The sequence below is a fragment of the Opisthocomus hoazin genome, chromosome 4 (genome assembly GCF_030867145.1).
Source record: "Opisthocomus hoazin isolate bOpiHoa1 chromosome 4, bOpiHoa1.hap1, whole genome shotgun sequence".
In the NCBI taxonomy this organism is placed as follows: Eukaryota; Metazoa; Chordata; class Aves; order Opisthocomiformes; family Opisthocomidae; genus Opisthocomus; species Opisthocomus hoazin.
The window spans coordinates 69,303,790-69,319,811 of record NC_134417.1 but is presented as its reverse complement, the minus strand read 5'-3'; the positions used below and the strand labels follow the sequence as shown (position 1 = coordinate 69,319,811).

The window sequence follows — 16,022 nt, the reverse complement described above, 5'->3', positions numbered from 1 at the left end:
GACAGTCACATCTTCTCCTGCTCTCCCATTTGTATCACTGAAAAATATTCTGCTCTAAAAATTCCATTACAGGATGATACAAGCTTGTCCAGTTGGTAGAAATGATAAGTATTTTTAGCTGAAACAGAATACATAGTAGATTGGTAAAAATAACACAGAACAGCAGAAAAAGCAAGTCAGTAATAGTCAACAGAACGAAAAGCTTTTGAATGTATTTTTTCCATACATGTAGGTGGAAAGAAAAGGTTCATAAAAAGGCCTAAGGCCTTCTAAAAATACTAGATAACTCCCATGACATACGACATTTCAACACAAAAAAATTCTAAAACGTTTTGTACTGTAGTATCTTAAAAATTGTATTCAATTGAAGTATATTATTATTTTATTCATTCATCATCAAAAGCCATCAGGAGTAAGCATTCTGAATGGCAGCCACTCTTCTTCTGTACCTCCTTCTGAATAACCCAGTTGCAAAATAAACAGTTTGGTTTTTTCAGTCAGAGAGAGAAGTGTGGGTCAGCTGAAAAGCACTGGATTAGGCATTTGGATTTTTTATTCATTCTTCCTTGATTTCTTTTAAAAGTATTTCTTTTCCCTCATTTATGTCTAAAATTTTAGCAAATTGAAGGTTCCTTTACCCAAATTAATTAATGACTATGTAGAACTATATAGGTAGGTTTTTTAAATGTAGGTATTGGCCTAACTTTTACAGTGTACAAAATAAAGCACAATTACAGCAAACATACAGACCAAACAATAATACATGGAAGAATCTGGCTATGTAACTACTGGTTTGCGCGTACTTTGTAAATCCAGTTTGCAAATCTGGTGTCCTAGGCCATGGAACAACTAAGAAACGGAGCACTGGAACAGGCTGCCCAGGGAGGTTGTGGAGTCTCCTTCTCTGGAGATATTCAAGACCCACCTGGACAAGGTCCTGTGCAGGCTGCTGTAGGCGACCCTGCTTCGGCAGGAGGGTTGGACTAGATGACCCACAGAGGTCCCTTCCAACCCTGAACATTCTGTGATTCTGTGAAACAAAACTAACAACCAACCAACAACACCAAATGTACATCCTTAAAATGGCACTGGAGAACACAGGTTGCGATACATCCTGGATACTGCTTAAATGTTCTGTTGGGCCATTCAGCATATGGCACAACACTGTTTTCTAAATTGCTTTTTTTATTATGTAACAGATGAAGTCCATTGTTGAACTTAAGTATTAAATGACTGTAAATGGTAATGATTCTTCTCTATTAGCCAACTACAACTGAGAATGTACAACCCTGTGGAAAGGCTGTAAGAAGGAATAGATGACTATTTGCTTTTTCATGAGGATTTGTGCTTTAAATAAGAAAATAACACTGAAAATATGCTCTTACTGTCCGAAAAATACTTATCTACAAAATAAAGACTTGTGAAATAACTAACTTGCGGGCGTTTTTTCACCAATTTTACCCATCCCACCTTATTAATGTTGTGCTTTACAAAATAATTTCTCATTTGTGACCATTTAAAAAATGCAAAGCACCATAAGCCTTATTAAAGCCATGTACTTTCAACAGGATCACCCTTATTCTGACACTTTGCCTCATTGAACGGTCAGGTCCCAGCTTCTCGAGGGAGAGCACATTGGCAGTGCGACCAGCAGCCTTTACAGGGTCCAACTGCACGGGCAGAGCCAACAGAAAATGCTGCAGCTTCCAGGCAGAACACGCTGCTGGAGACTGCAGATCTTGCCCGGAGCCCCGCAGCCCCGGCCTTGCTCTCACCTCAGCCGCCCCTGCCAGCACCTCGGCCCGAAAAGCCCCAGCACCTCTCGGCTTGAGACGCTTTGGGGGTCGGGGAGGACCGGAGTGAGGAGCTGACGCGTTGCGGCAAACCAGGCGCGCCCCTCGCCGCGCCGGGGCTACGGGGAGACCGGCTGCGGGGGGACCGGCCCCGCGGTAAGGGCCTCACCAGACCGCGGCGGGACGACGCCGAATCCCCGCCACAACCCCATGCGCCCAAGAGAGGCAAAAGCCGCGCACGCGCCCCCGCGAGCGGCACGGCTCCGCCCCGCCCCGCCCCGCCCCGCCGCGGCTGTCATAGCTTCCGCCGGCGTGAGGGGAGTAGCGGGTGGCTGTCCGCTTCCCTCCGCGCTCTCCCGGCCGGCAGCCAGACCCCTGGGGCCCGGGTGCTGACCCTGCTCGCCCACCCGGTTCTCCCCACGCAGCCCGGTGGGGCAGGGGCCACCGCCCCGCCCCTCCGCGGCCCTCCCCTCCCTTTCTCTCCCGCGGCCGGCCGGGCCCGGGCGGAGGCGGCGGCTGCCGCCATGGTGCGGTGCGGCGGGGCGGTGCTGCGGAAGGTCAGTGGGAGCGGCGCGGACGGGCCCTGCGTGCGCGCAGCCCCACGTGGGCACCGCTCGGGCGGCGGGAAGGGCTGGCGGGGAGCCACGGCTCCGCTCCGGGCCCCGCGGCCTCCCCGGGGCGGGCTGGTGGGGGCTCCGCGGGCACGACCCAGGCGAGCGGCCGCTTCTCTTCCCCCGGGCCGAGCCGCCCCGCGGCCCCCGGCGCCGTTTGTGCGGGGCGGGCCTCTCGCGGGAGGCCGTGCCCGAGGCCCCGCGGCAGCGACACGCGTGTCCCCGTGGGCGCCAGGGCAGGGCCGCGCCCCGTCCGTCCCCTGCGGCCCGGCAGCGCGGGCCCTGAGGTGCCCCTGCCGAGCGTGAGAGGTCGGGCGTTTCTCTTATTGAAAAAATACCCTGGAGGGTTGCAGCTCTGTTTCCTGAACGTCTGTTATAGCCGCCATAGAAGAGCTCTGTCCAGGCAGTTTTACTCACGTTTCAACAAAATAGAACGTAACACTGACATGAAACCGTTGTTTCAGTTGAGCCAGCGGTGTGCCCTGGTTGCCAAGAAGGCCAGTGGGATCCTGGGGTGCATTAGGAGGAGTGTGGCCAACAGGTCGAGGGAGGTTCTCCTTCCCCTCTACTCTGCCCTCGTGAGGCCCCATCTGGAGTACTCTGTCCAGTTCTGGGCTCCCCAGTTCAAGAAAGATGAGGAGCTACTGGAGAGAGTCCAGCGGAGGGCTACAAGGATGGTGAGGCGACTGGAACATCTCTCCTACAAGGAGAGGCTGAGGGAACTGGGCTTGTTCAGCCTGAAGAAGAGAAGGCTGCGAGGGGACCTTATAAATGCTTATAAATATCTGAAGGGTGAGTGTCAGGAGGATGGGGCCAAGCTCTTTTCAGTGGTGCCCAGTGACAGGACAAGGGGCAATGGGCACAAACTGAAGCACAGGAAGTTCCATCTGAACATGAGGAAGAATTTCTTCCCTCTGAGGGTGACAGAGCACTGGAACAGGCTGCCCAGGGAGGTTGTGGAGTCTACTTCTCTGGAGATATTCAAGACCCGCCTGGACAAGGTCCTGTGCAGCCTGCTGTAGGTGACCCTGCTTTGGCAGGGGGGTTGATCTAGATGACCCACAGAGGTCCCTTCCAACTGTGATTCTGTTTTGTTAGTACGGCAACTTCATAGACGATTTACGGCTGTATGTGAGAGGAGGAACTGGTGGAATGGGTTATCCCCGTCTAGGTGGGGAAGGAGGGAGAGGTGGTGATGTCTGGCTCGTCGCCCGAGAACGAACTACCTTAAAGAGCATTAGGGACAGATATCCCCAGAAGCGATTTGTAGCTGGACCAGGAGCCAACAGCAGGTACGAGTCTGTTTCATGCAAATCGTTCCATACGTCTTTTACAGACAGCAAAATGTCAGCTGAAGTTACTAAGCCTGGTTTAATTTCTCCCAGTGTTAAAGCTCTAAAAGGTGAAAAAGGAAAAGATTGTGAAGTTCATGTGCCTCTGGGAATTTCAGTTCTTTGTGATGATGGCAAGCAGATTGGTAAGAACTTTTGCTTTGTTTTAATGGATCTAGCAGATACTGTCGTATTTATTGATAGCATCTGGCAGACTTCTAGCACTAGGATGTTTTAAGGTTACCCATCTCCCAAAATATGTGTGTGTTTTCCTTTGGGCAAGCAGTTGACAAAAAGTACACTGTAGAAATTGTGGGAAAAGCAAGGATCACTTCCAGAAATCAGTAGTGGTCAGTTTGTATCGCTGTATGCAGCAGAAAGAAAATTGCCCTTGCAAACAGGTGTTAAAAGCTGGAAGCCACACTGATCCTGCACAGGATTATTAATGACCTTACATAAATTACGTGTCCACAAATTTGGGTAAGTGTCCCTATAACTTTACTGAATTGTGACATTGCTTAAAAGATAAAGGTCCTTGCTGAGTGTGAACCTTTCAGGTTATCTAAAATACTTACTTGTTTTTTTCCTTTTTTTTTTTTTTGAAGAGTGGTACTTGGTAGCAACCAGGTAGATCTCTATCAGTGCAGTGCTCTCGGAATAGCTCTCAGTGATTGCTTTGCAGTTTCTGACTTCTCATACTGTTCAGAGTTCAAACTAAATTCACAGATGACTCTGGTTTGGATGTATAGCAAGAACTGTTTATGACGTAGGCATGTCAGTGTCTAAAATTATCCTTGAATTATATACTCAAATGATGCCTTTTTTTATTATTCTAACCCTGAGAGAGATATTATAGCCTATTTCTTAATGCAAATGTAGGGAACATCTGCAGAGTTTGCTGTAGCCACATGTCTGTCAATGGAGATGTTTCCTTGCATTCTTGAATTCAAGTATTGGAGGCTTCAGAACTACCCTCTTGGCCATACTTTGCCTGCCTGTAATTAGCACTTTTCTTGAAGTAACTGTGTGACTTAGGGGGAATACTGGGGTGTGATCACTTTTGCTTGTGTCCGAAGAAGGAAAAATACCGTGACCCTGAGTGCACAGCTCTTGCGAGGAAGCATACAGAAAATTTGCTCTTCATTGAAGATACATTTAAGTGGAAAATAACAACTGAACTACTGTAGGGGGTTGTGCTTTTTCATTAGTGAATTTGTTTTTTCAGGAGAGCTTAATGCAGCAGGAGAGAGATTGCTAGCAGCTCGCGGAGGTCTTGGAGGCTCTTTGGCCACAAACTTCATGCCTTGCAAAGGTCAGAGGCGAATTGTTCGTCTTGATTTGAAACTTATAGCAGATGTTGGCTTAGTTGGGTAAGTACTGAAGTTTGAGAAGTGATACTAGAAAACAAGGTAGTAAATTTCAAATAGGATTTCAAAGAAATTTGAGAGTGTGGAGGGTGACCATAACTGTACATTTGCATTGCCACTTAAATTACTTGCAGTTTGCAAAAATCAGATAGAGTTTAAACCTATTAAAATTAATTTTAAGATTTGAAAAGCATTGGTTATGCTTTTGTGGGTGAAAAGCTTCATGAATCAGGGTAATATATAATTATTAATATAATCAGAATTCAGCAATTACAGCAATTATCAAAATACTTCATAAATATTAGCTAGTAGTAAGTAGGAGGTGCAAAACAGACCCAGGAGCACTATCCGTATTGCATCTTCAATTTCATGGTACTGGCACAAGTGGGCCCTTTCAGAAGTAGTGTTAAAGAGAGTTTCAAAGGCTGCGTAGCCTGCGGTCCCAAACAAACAGCTTGGAATGTTGGAAGGAAGTAATTACAGATTGCAATGGTAGGACTTACGTTTCAAAGTTGCTGCTTTATAACAATGCAGATAAATGTATTTTTATTTGGAGAAAGCTTTCAACAAGCTACAATTGTAAAAGTATTGGTCTGCTCAGCATGCTACCCCACCCCACCCTTGGTCCCATGGTCCTTATTAATGAAAACCGTAGAAAAAATAATGATGAGGAGTTTGAAGTGGATTGGTATACACCATTAAAGGATGGAAACTTGAAGACAACGTGGTTTTCTACCTACTTTTTTTTTGTTTATTAGATATGATTCTGTTAATGCCAGATTTATCTAAAGTTATATAATTTTCAAGTGTTCTTCAGTAATTACATGATAGAGAATTTTTTCTTGGTTTAGCATGTGTGAAAACATAGGAGTTTTGTGACACCGATGCTTCTTTAATCTTGCATTTTGGTTTGTATTTTAGCTGGCAGTTTCCCTTTAAAATGGATAAAAAGAATCACTATCAATTAATTAGAGGAGCATGTTGTTTTCTTTTTGAGAGTATGAATCAGCCTCTGGTAGTTTGTGGTTGTACTTTGATCTCTTTGTTATTTTTACTTCAGTAGATTTGCAAGTGGTTTGCTATTAGATCAGGTAAAAAACATACAGACTTGAGAAAGACCCATCAGGTTTGGGTACAGATTGTGATGTGTAGTGTAAGTTGCAATTTAAACTTCAAAGAGCGTATTGTACCTCAGTGGAAACAAAATACTCACTTGAAGAGATGACCGGAGTAACCTTCCGGAATGTCTTTAAGGCACCTTTCAACATCAGAGCACATTAAAACTACCCTCAGTAGTTCTCCTGTTACAACAAGAGTCGTTGTGTCTCTCTCTTAAGAAAGCCCCGTATACAACCCCTTTATAAAGCCCCTTAAAGTAATGGTAGTCTTGTTTTTCATTAGCTTGTGTTCTTATTACTTGCCCCTGCCAACAAGTCATGATTCTGCATGTATTGAAGTGGAGAGTATATGGTTTGCTGTGTGACGCGTGCCTTTGTATCTTGTGAACAAAGTTCAGTTGCCTGTAGACAAAAGTTTCTTTGATCACTGTTACACTGAAATGTTGTGCTGAATAACTGTGAATTTGCCTGGAACACGAGTCTTGTGTGGTCTCCCGTACGGAGCAGGGGCTATGAATAAGGTCTACAGTTTATCCTCTGTGTCAGCACTGGTTTCAAGTTTGGCATCGACAGATGCCAAACAGCATCAGCTGTTTTACAGCTCAGATTAATCTTTAAAATAAGCATGTGTTATAATTTCAGTTTTAACTTAGGTTTCCTTTTCAATGGGTAAGATGTATTCTGTGAAGAAGCTTTGGTAAAAGCTACTGTATCCCTTAAAGAACATTTTTGTTGTAGTATGCAGGTATAGCTACCCCTTTTAAGGGGAAGAGGTTACAACAGTCAGGTCTGCACAGACTAGCTCCTAGAGCTTCACTGGTATGCTTTTTGGTTTACTTGGTAACAAAGCAGGTTAGTCCTAATTTCAGGATCCCTCAGGCAACCGTGTTGCCTTAAAAACATAAACAAACTGTGTGTGTTTGTGTGTGTGTGTGTCTCTATACACAAAGTCTCTGTCTTGCTCTTTCCCCCTGCCCCCCACATACATAGAGATATACATACAGAGTTTACATATGCTTTGCTACACTGCTGTACTTGTAGCATAGATGTCATTGGTACTTAAATTATAGAATGTTTCATTAACCATTATTTGTATACCAAAAGTCTGTAGATCCAGCTGATAGGATGTATTTGCATGACAAGTGTTTAGGGTGTAAGCATGATTTACAAAATGAGCTATAGCATGTGAAGACTGAATTCAAGTAGACCTGGATGCTTATGCTGTGTTTCCATCCAAGTGACATCGAAAGATTTCCCTTAAATCAATTGCACGTGTATTTATGTATCTCTCCTGCCTGCATCCTTGGGAAGCATTGTTGGATTTAGAAAAATTATTCAGATTTGATTAAAAAAAAATCATAGTGATCTGGGTTTTACTGTTTTGTTGTGGGTTTTTTGTTTGTTTTTTTTAAAGTCTGAGTAAATGAGTCTACAAAAATTAGTTGATAGCATTGAGTTTGAATAAGATAATGTAGGGTACTTGGTAATAAAATGTACAGGAATCACATATGTGTTTATTCAATGTATAAATACTGACTTTCCTTCTAGGTTTCCAAATGCGGGAAAATCATCCTTGTTAAGCAAGATTTCTCATGCCAAACCTGAAATTGCAAATTATGCATGTAAGTTCATACTCTTATTTTTAGAGCAGTAATATTTCATGAGAGCAAGAAGTCTTGTCTCTGACTTTGTTTGCAGGTTTGTAATAAAGAACAGGGGATAACCGTGTTGCCTGCTAAATACGGTATGCAGATTTTTAATTATACGAAATACTTCAAAGAGAGACTTACTGTTGTAGTGTCCAGTTCCTTTAACCACCTCAGTTTTTCATGTGTACATGCTCATAATGCTTCAACCTGTTGATTCAGGGTCTAATTAAGATTTATTTTAGTTTCAGCCCATTTTTACTGTGTCTGAGACTCTCGGTGGTGTGTAATATCCTCAGTCAACTGAATATGCACCATCAAGTTCCTTTGCATAAATGTCTTGTATGCTTTGGAAATAGCTACCACCTGTATTTACAACAGAGTAAGATTTTGATTTTGAATCCTGTCCACTAAAAAATGAACAGAAAATTTTTATTATTTTTCTGTCAGTAAATTGTGATTAGTTGTCTGATCATTCTTTAATTAAAAAGCAATAGTACAAGTGCTGATAATTTGTACTGACCTTGTTGTGCCACTTCTGATTCTCTACAGCCTTCTTATGTTTTTCCTCATTTTGAAGAGTCCTGTCTCACTCTGTCTTTCGTTATTTTTCCCTACTTGAAAGCTATTCCATAGTCTGGATAATCATTTTTGTGTCTGAGACTTCTCTAGCTCCTCTATTCCCTTTTGGGGATCATGGGAACAGAACTGCAGACAGTGCCAAGATTTGGTGAACCACTGTTTTTTTGAGTGGTCTGATTTTGTTCTCTCTTGTTTTGCTTTTTCTTTATTCTTTTTCCAGTAATTCTTAACATCACATTTGCCTCATTTTTTTCCGCTACTGAACATTTGTTTCATTTAAATATGAAGTGAGAAAGTCCTGGAACATTTAAGTGTTTTGTAACAGTAACATTTTTGAAAATGTTAAAAAGTTTTGTTTTCTTCTCCTCCTTTTTTTTCCCCTTGTCATAGTTACAACAGTACAGCCTGAACTAGGAAAGATCATGTATACAGATTATAAGCAGGTTGGTATGAAAGTTCATTCTGGTTATTTGTTAAAGTTGTATATAATCATTAGTTATGTTGCTTAACAACTTCAGAAAGAAAAAGGAAACCTGTAGGTTTTTTCATATGTGTATCTATAATGTATACATATAAAATGCGATTACATGGTCTTAATGAGAGTTGTGGAGAAAGTACTTTTTTTGAAGTAATAAGAGAGCGTTATAGCCAAATGCAGTAAGATGACATTGAGCTGATTTCAACTCACTTCAATAAATAGCTTCTTATGTTCCCTTGTCACCTTTCTGTGGTTCTAATCCTGCTTTATAATCTTAGAGTTGTGAGCTTGTGCATGGAATTGAGATTGCTGTGTTTAGGGCTTTAAAAAAAACATTGTTTCAGAGACTAACTTGGTATTTTTGTTCAGAAGAGGCAAATTTTCTGCAAGTTGGCTATACAGAGAGCTCTGGAATGAGTGAGTTGTTTTCAGAATGGATTTTAAGCAGTGGCAAATGTGTCCAATAGCTGCAGATCTGCAGTAGTGAATGACAGGGAATGTAGTGAATAGAACTCATTTACCGTAATTCACTGTTTGGCTCTCTAGGTTGGCTGCTCTAACTTCCTTTTGTGGTTTGGGTTTTGTTTTTTCTTTGATAAAAAAGATTAATACAATAGTATGAAGTAATCTTTACTAAAAAAGATTCATACAATAGTATGAAGTGATAGTGCTTGCCAGGATAGTGCATTGCCTGAGAACCCCACACCTGGGTTCAGTTCCTTTTTGTGGTAGGCTGTAGCTCTGGAGGGCTGGTTGAGCTACTGCCCTACCACGTTGTTTTTTGGGAACCCAACTCTACCTATTTTCAGGTGAAATTGTCAGATAATTGTGTGGTGCCTGAAATCCTTTCTGCAGTATCCACTGAGGGGAAAACCAATGCTAAATGAGACTCTTACTAATAGATTTTGGACCCCGAGTTCATGTAAGGTTACAGCAAACATTTTGATTCCTCAAGCTTAAATCTTCTTTGATGTGCTTTTATTTTGTTTTTGAAGTGTATCATACATGCAGTACTGGACTCATCACTTCCAAGATAAAAGGCGAATCCATAAAAGGGTTTCAGATGACTTAACCAGAAGAGCACACCTCTCATGTGAAAAGACAAAAAATTCCTCTTTTCACTATCAGAAGCAGTCACCTTAGGGGGATTCAGTAGCTGATGCTTGGAACATTCATTTAACAACCTTTAACAAAACTGTGTGTTAAAGGAAGTAACTCTAGTTTGTCAGGTTCCCTGTAGAGATGCACATATCTAAGGGTATTTCTTTGTATAGTAATTTTACCTCCTGGTTTACAGTGACTTATCCTAGAAAGCTGTGCTGCAAATAACAGGGTTGTGTATAGCCTTTTAAAAAAACTTAACTACCTGCCATGATTCAGGACCTCTTGCTCTTACTGGTGTATCTTTTTTCAGCAGGAGAACTACTTGCACTCCTGACTGCTTTTTCTGCAGTCTGTTTCACATCATAGCCAATGACCCTTGTAGTTGGCTGTTTCTGCAGTTCATGGTTTTTATACTATAGTGTTGGGTGCTATACAGGAACTACATGGACAAAATACCTCTTTTTCTAAAATCAAGGGAACCAGTAATTGTGATTACAGGGAGCGTGTGTGAGTGAGAGGAAGTACTTCAGCTCTCAGTATTGCAAAACATAAGCAATTAAGAGTAACACTTGAGGTGACCATCCTGTATCACTCAAGGGAGACTGGCTCATTATATCTGGGGTTTTTTTCCTACAGAATATTGACATCTTTAAGGAAATACTTAGCAATTTTCTTATTGTATCTTAGTACACTATAACGAAGAAAATACATGCAAGTTACCTGGTGCCATCATCTGTTGTTACTACCTGGAAAAGAAAAGCCACAAAAGCAGAGGATCTGAGTATGACTCTGGGTTCAGTTCTTAGTACCAGATCATGGAAACTAGCAGAAGCATTTACATTTTCTACCAGAATATCTGAACCAAGTGCTGTTTCAAGAGAATATGAGTTTCTTTGAGCTCCGTAAAAAATATTCTTTGAAAAAGAACTAAAGTTGGGGAGAAGATTATGATGATGGTACTACACCACCCAAGCGCGTCACACCAGGAAGTGCATGTTTCTGTTCTAACTCTCTTGTTATTTTCTCCTTGTTTCAGTTATTCTGTCCCTGTTTCTAGTTGCAAGTCTGTGGTTCACCCAGCTGTTATCTCCTGTCTCTGTAGATGGAAAATTCTGAAGCAAGGCTTCAAATAGTTAAGAAATGCATAACGGTTAAAAGTTAGTGTGACACGTGAGTGGGAGTGTAACTAACTCGTAGCAGAAAGCCCCCTTCTGCAATACTTAGCACGCTGGAAATTTTATTCTGTGCTGGTTTTGTGGTTTTGGGCATGGTTTAATTGAATCCAGTTGCTGTCTAAATGGGTATTAGATAGATCTGAAGACCCTACTATTGCTCTCCTTTGCTTCACCGTCTGTCTTAGCTTTCTGTGAGTTAATGAGTAGACATTATTTGGGGGTTTTAGTATTCTGCTCTTTTTTGGTCTGTCTCAGCTCTCCTTTACAACTGTGTACAACCCTCCCAACCAGCAGAGAAAATTACAAGATCTCTGTCCATTGTGGCAGTCTTTGCTGGGCTCTTGTTGGAAGCCGATGTGCTAATCAAGATCTCATTTCAGTTGAAGAGCAGAAGACAAGTTCTTGGGGGAGCAATGTTAAGTGGGTTCGCGTTTGGAATAATGATCCTCTGTAGCCGCAAGGAACAGACAGTTTGAATTCTGTACAGCCATGATAGCCCAATCTTCTTGCTTTTCAGAGTCTGTTTTATTCTCAGGTAATAGGTAAATTTTGCCAGATCTCTCCTGGGGTATTATTACCCTATACTTTCTACTTCTCAGACAGCTGTAAATAGAGGGGGGAACAGGAGGAGCACAATGTCTGTGTAAAACTAGCGTTTTGTTAAAACCTGCTTCTGATGATAGATTCTAAATGTATTGAAACAGCCAATGCATACTGCCAGAGAACTGATCACCTGCACAGTTAATTTCAAGGAATACACATAGCTGTAAAGGGAGTCTCTCAAATTAGGTATTGCTGGCATTCCTTTGCCTGGGTTCTTTTGTTTATGTAAGATTATAATAGGTGTTGATAGTTTAAAATCACTGTTTTTTCTTGTTGGAAATCTTTTGTTTTAACTTTTGTTTTCATAGATTTCGGTAGCAGATCTCCCAGGACTGATTGAAGGTGCACATGCAAACAAAGGGATGGGACACAAATTTCTCAAACATGTAGAAAGAACCAAACAGCTTCTCTTAGTTGTAAGTAAAATAAAATCTACAGCTTATTGAAAGCAAAGGCAGCGCAGTAAAGAAAATGTATCTTAATTGCAATGTAGTTGCAGTTTAGGAAATCATTTGTAATTTGCGTGTTTTATGATAAATATAGCTGCAACTGTTTTCAGAATGGAATGCTCCAATGACCGAGGATAAATTAAATCCTTAAATAGAATTTATGATTAAAATTTGCCAATTAATTTAGAGCAATGACGTGTTCAAAACATGATTAAAGCATAGGGTGATCTTCTTTCTTTCTCTCCCCGCTTTCTTTCTCTCCCCACTTTCTCTCTTTTCTCTGTAAGATCCCCTGAAGAAAGAGGTTTGAAAATCAAACCTTTCAGAACTACTGTACCAGAGTCAAACAGTTTGTGCTTCCAGTGTCTATGGTGTTACTTTGGTGTACAGTTGCCCGCTGTTATTTGCCCAGGAAAGAGGGCATGTGCATGGACGTTTTACTGCAAGGAGTGCGTGGATGTTTTACTGCAACGTAGTTGATCGAGAGTACCTTGATACTGTAACATAATTTAATACCACAAAGCTTGTTTTTGTGTAACTTTTTCAGGTTGATATTTCTGGGTTTCAACTGTCTATTAAGACTCAGTTCAGAACAGCCTTTGAGACTATATTGCTTCTAACAAAGGTAAGTTCTCATTTTCCTGATTGACAGTTGTACTTACATGATGAGCCAAGAAAGAGACTCAGTTTTCATCAAGAACGTTCAAATGTTAGTGTGTCTTCTGGATTTATAATATAAGGCCAGTTAACAAGCTTAGGATTTTCGAAAATGATGAAATCTTTTTTGAACTGTGCAGGTGAAGCTGCTCTATTTTATGTTGGGCACAACTGTTCCTTCATTACTCTGTGCAGCATATGGGGTGTTTTTTACAGTCAAATAAAAGTGGAAAGACACATATTTTTCAGTTCCCCAGTCTGGTAGCATTTTAGAGAGTAGAAGTGCATAGGTATAGGTAAATCCCCGCCTTGATGCCCTTACTGCATAGCCTAATGGAAGTGAGACATCAGGCCCCAGCTTTGCAGACATTCAGTGTTTCCATCTCTTATCATTGCTTCTGATTAAATAATACATTTTACATAATTTCAACTTTGGCAGCTGTTCTCTCTCTGGCTATATGTCTTAAGATGATGAATCTTCTGAATTTCAACTATTGCTGTTCAGCTGATTCGTGGTTGTGATTTTATTTCTGATATTACCCGTAGTCCATTAAAATGTTTAAGAATCAGAAAGCTCTCCAAGGAATTTTCTTATATATTTTATAGATCTGAACTTTTTCTGAAATTGATTTTGTGTTTGTGGATATTGGAAAAACAAAACCAAAACTGTCATTCTTTTTGTAGGAGGCTGTTTCAGAATCGGCCAGCCTGTTTACCTGAAACATGTGTGTTTGAGCAAAAAAATCACTGAATCACTGAACATTATTTTCTTCTGTCAGACTGCTTTAATATATCAACCTTGAGCACCTGAGTAAATCTCACAGCTGCCTAAGCATGAAAGACTATTTAGGCAATTAAGTGAGAGAGGGGATGTAAAATTGAAGTAGCACTGGTTAAACTACAAATCCATATTAAGGCAAATTTACTTGTCTTTTAAGGAACTGGAGCTGTACAAAGAGGAACTTCTAACAAAGCCTGCGCTTCTTGCTGTTAATAAAATGGATTTGCCTTGTGCAAAGAATAACTGGAATGAACTTATGGAACAGCTACAGAATCCTCAAGGTAAATTAACTTTCAACAGTTACCTTGGACAAAAGTAGTAATAAGATTTCATCAGGAGTAACTCTGCTTTGGCAAGGAGTTGTTTGAAACTGAAGTAAAGTCAGCTATTAAATTTATTATTTGAGCATGTGTTGTAAAACCACTGCTTGCATTAAGAGCTCTGTTTGTATGCATTTGTAGTGGTGGCTTCACTGTTGGGGAAGTGTTTTAATAACACCTATCCTAGATATCCTAGAAGATCTTTCCCAACTATGAGATGGGAGAGTAAATTTCCAGTGTAGGTATCTGGGGTAACAGTAAGCTCAGTTGAAGGACTCCTTTACAGAGGTTGATTTATATACAATGTATCACGTGACTTTGACCAAAACACTGGAAAATTCTGGACAGGCCTATGCAGGGGTTTACTTCAGTTTTGCTATTACATGGGGGTGAATTTCTTCCTGTTTCCTGAAGTGTGTAAAAACCAGGAAGGCTTAAAACTATCCATCTCCCATGTTCTACAGCTTGCGATTTCTTTGTACTCGTCTTAAAGGAAGGGTATAGCATCTTCTCCTGAGGGTGTAACTGTGCTATGACTGCTAGGTTAGTGCTTGTCTTCTGAGACTTTAGCTATTTTTTTAAAGATTAATTAAGCAGATAATACTTCTGTATTAATTGTTGTTGTGTTTATTACTGTAATTTATTAAAGTTTATTTTCTAAATGTAATGGGATTTTATGGGCTTTGTAGTGATACTGTACTAACTCTTTCAATATATTTTTTCAGACTTCTTACACTTACTACAGGAAGAAATGATTCCTGCAAATACACTTGAATTCAAAGATATAATTCCTGTATCTACATATACTGGAGAAGGAATTGAGGAACTAAAAGCATGTTTAAGAAAATCTGTACATGAGGAGGCAGAGCAGGAGAATGAAGAATATCGGAAGAAGAAACTACAACTTTTACAAACTTCAGTAGAAGAACAAATGAACAGAAGCTAGCATTCTTGGCTAGATCCAACATATTTTAATATTGTTTGTCTGTACATGAACCTGCTACTATGCAGACCTTCCATTCAATTTTTATTCCCTCTATCACCACTGCCATTTCTCTGCTACCCACCCCCCATTGTCTCAATTTCTTGGGTGCAGCACAGTGGGGGGAAAAAAAGCAGGTTTTTCTGATTTACATTGGCTGCTGACTCAACAGAGTAAAGACCAAAGTATGTGCAACTCAGAGCACTGCTTATCAACTGATGATACCTGGAATATTTTTTGCCAGATGGGGTGAACAGAAGGAATATAACCCACAGAGGTAGCGAAGGAGCAAGGTCAACCGCTCTGTCTTTTGCCATGGACATCAGAACTACCCGGGGAAACTTCTGATAGAGCAATTTTCCAGGGCCTGGTGCTTCTAAGGTGAACCAGTTCTGCTGTTTTGACAGGCAGTGGATTGTGGTGGTGGTGGTGGGGGTGTTACTTTTAAAGATCTAAAGGAAAACAAAAATAAATGGCTGCAAGGAAGCGACTTGCAGGAGCACAAAAAAGTGAGGCTGATGTGTACTGGGGTTTTTCCCACCTGCTGGTGGCTGCTGTATTCCCCTTGGTCACACAAATCCTCATTCTGCATTCCCAGACTTGAAAGGAGGGACTCCCAAATTACGGAGCTGGGGACATGTGTTTCTGTGTGGTGAGGAAAACGATGGCTGCTTTTCAACAGAGCTGTGCGGTTTTGGGAATAGTTGATGTTCCAGGTTTTGTGTTACGAGCAGGCACGCTTACATTTTACTTTTTTTTTAAAGTCCTTTACTGTACAGGGTTTTTTCTACTTCAAAGCTATTACGCTGATTGCAAAGCGAAGTAAGATTGAAAACATCAAAGGCTTTTCAATGTGACCTCGGTTTGTCAGTATACCTGTCACTCCCTGCTTCTCTAGATCCTGTTAAAAGCGGTGGCTGGGCAGAAGGATGTGATTCCTCCGGATGCAATTGTTTTATCGTTGGTATTGGTTCTGATCTTCCTCTAATAGTGTTGTGTTTTGAGTTAACATATTTGCACGAGGT

At 41.2% G+C, this 16,022-nt stretch overlaps 1 protein-coding gene across 2 annotated transcripts; it reads left to right on the top strand.

Annotated features, from left to right (window-relative positions):
- Positions 1-2,088: 2,088 nt before the first annotated feature.
- On the top strand, positions 2,089-15,949 carry GTPBP10 (GTP binding protein 10). Of its 2 annotated transcripts, XM_075419388.1 has the most exons (10): positions 2,180-2,350; positions 3,503-3,696; positions 3,790-3,881; positions 4,961-5,105; positions 7,769-7,842; positions 8,839-8,891; positions 12,117-12,224; positions 12,805-12,882; positions 13,853-13,976; positions 14,741-15,949. In XM_075419388.1, the coding sequence occupies exons 1-10, from the start codon at positions 2,318-2,320 to the stop codon at positions 14,959-14,961; spliced, it is 1,122 nt and encodes a 373-aa protein (XP_075275503.1). In that variant the 5' UTR covers positions 2,180-2,317; the 3' UTR covers positions 14,962-15,949. The 2 variants fall into 2 exon arrangements, with proteins under 2 accessions (XP_075275502.1, XP_075275503.1); XM_075419387.1 differs by lacking the exon at positions 3,503-3,696 and having other exon boundaries at positions 2,089-2,350; positions 3,741-3,881.
- The last annotated feature ends 73 nt before the right edge of the window (positions 15,950-16,022 follow it).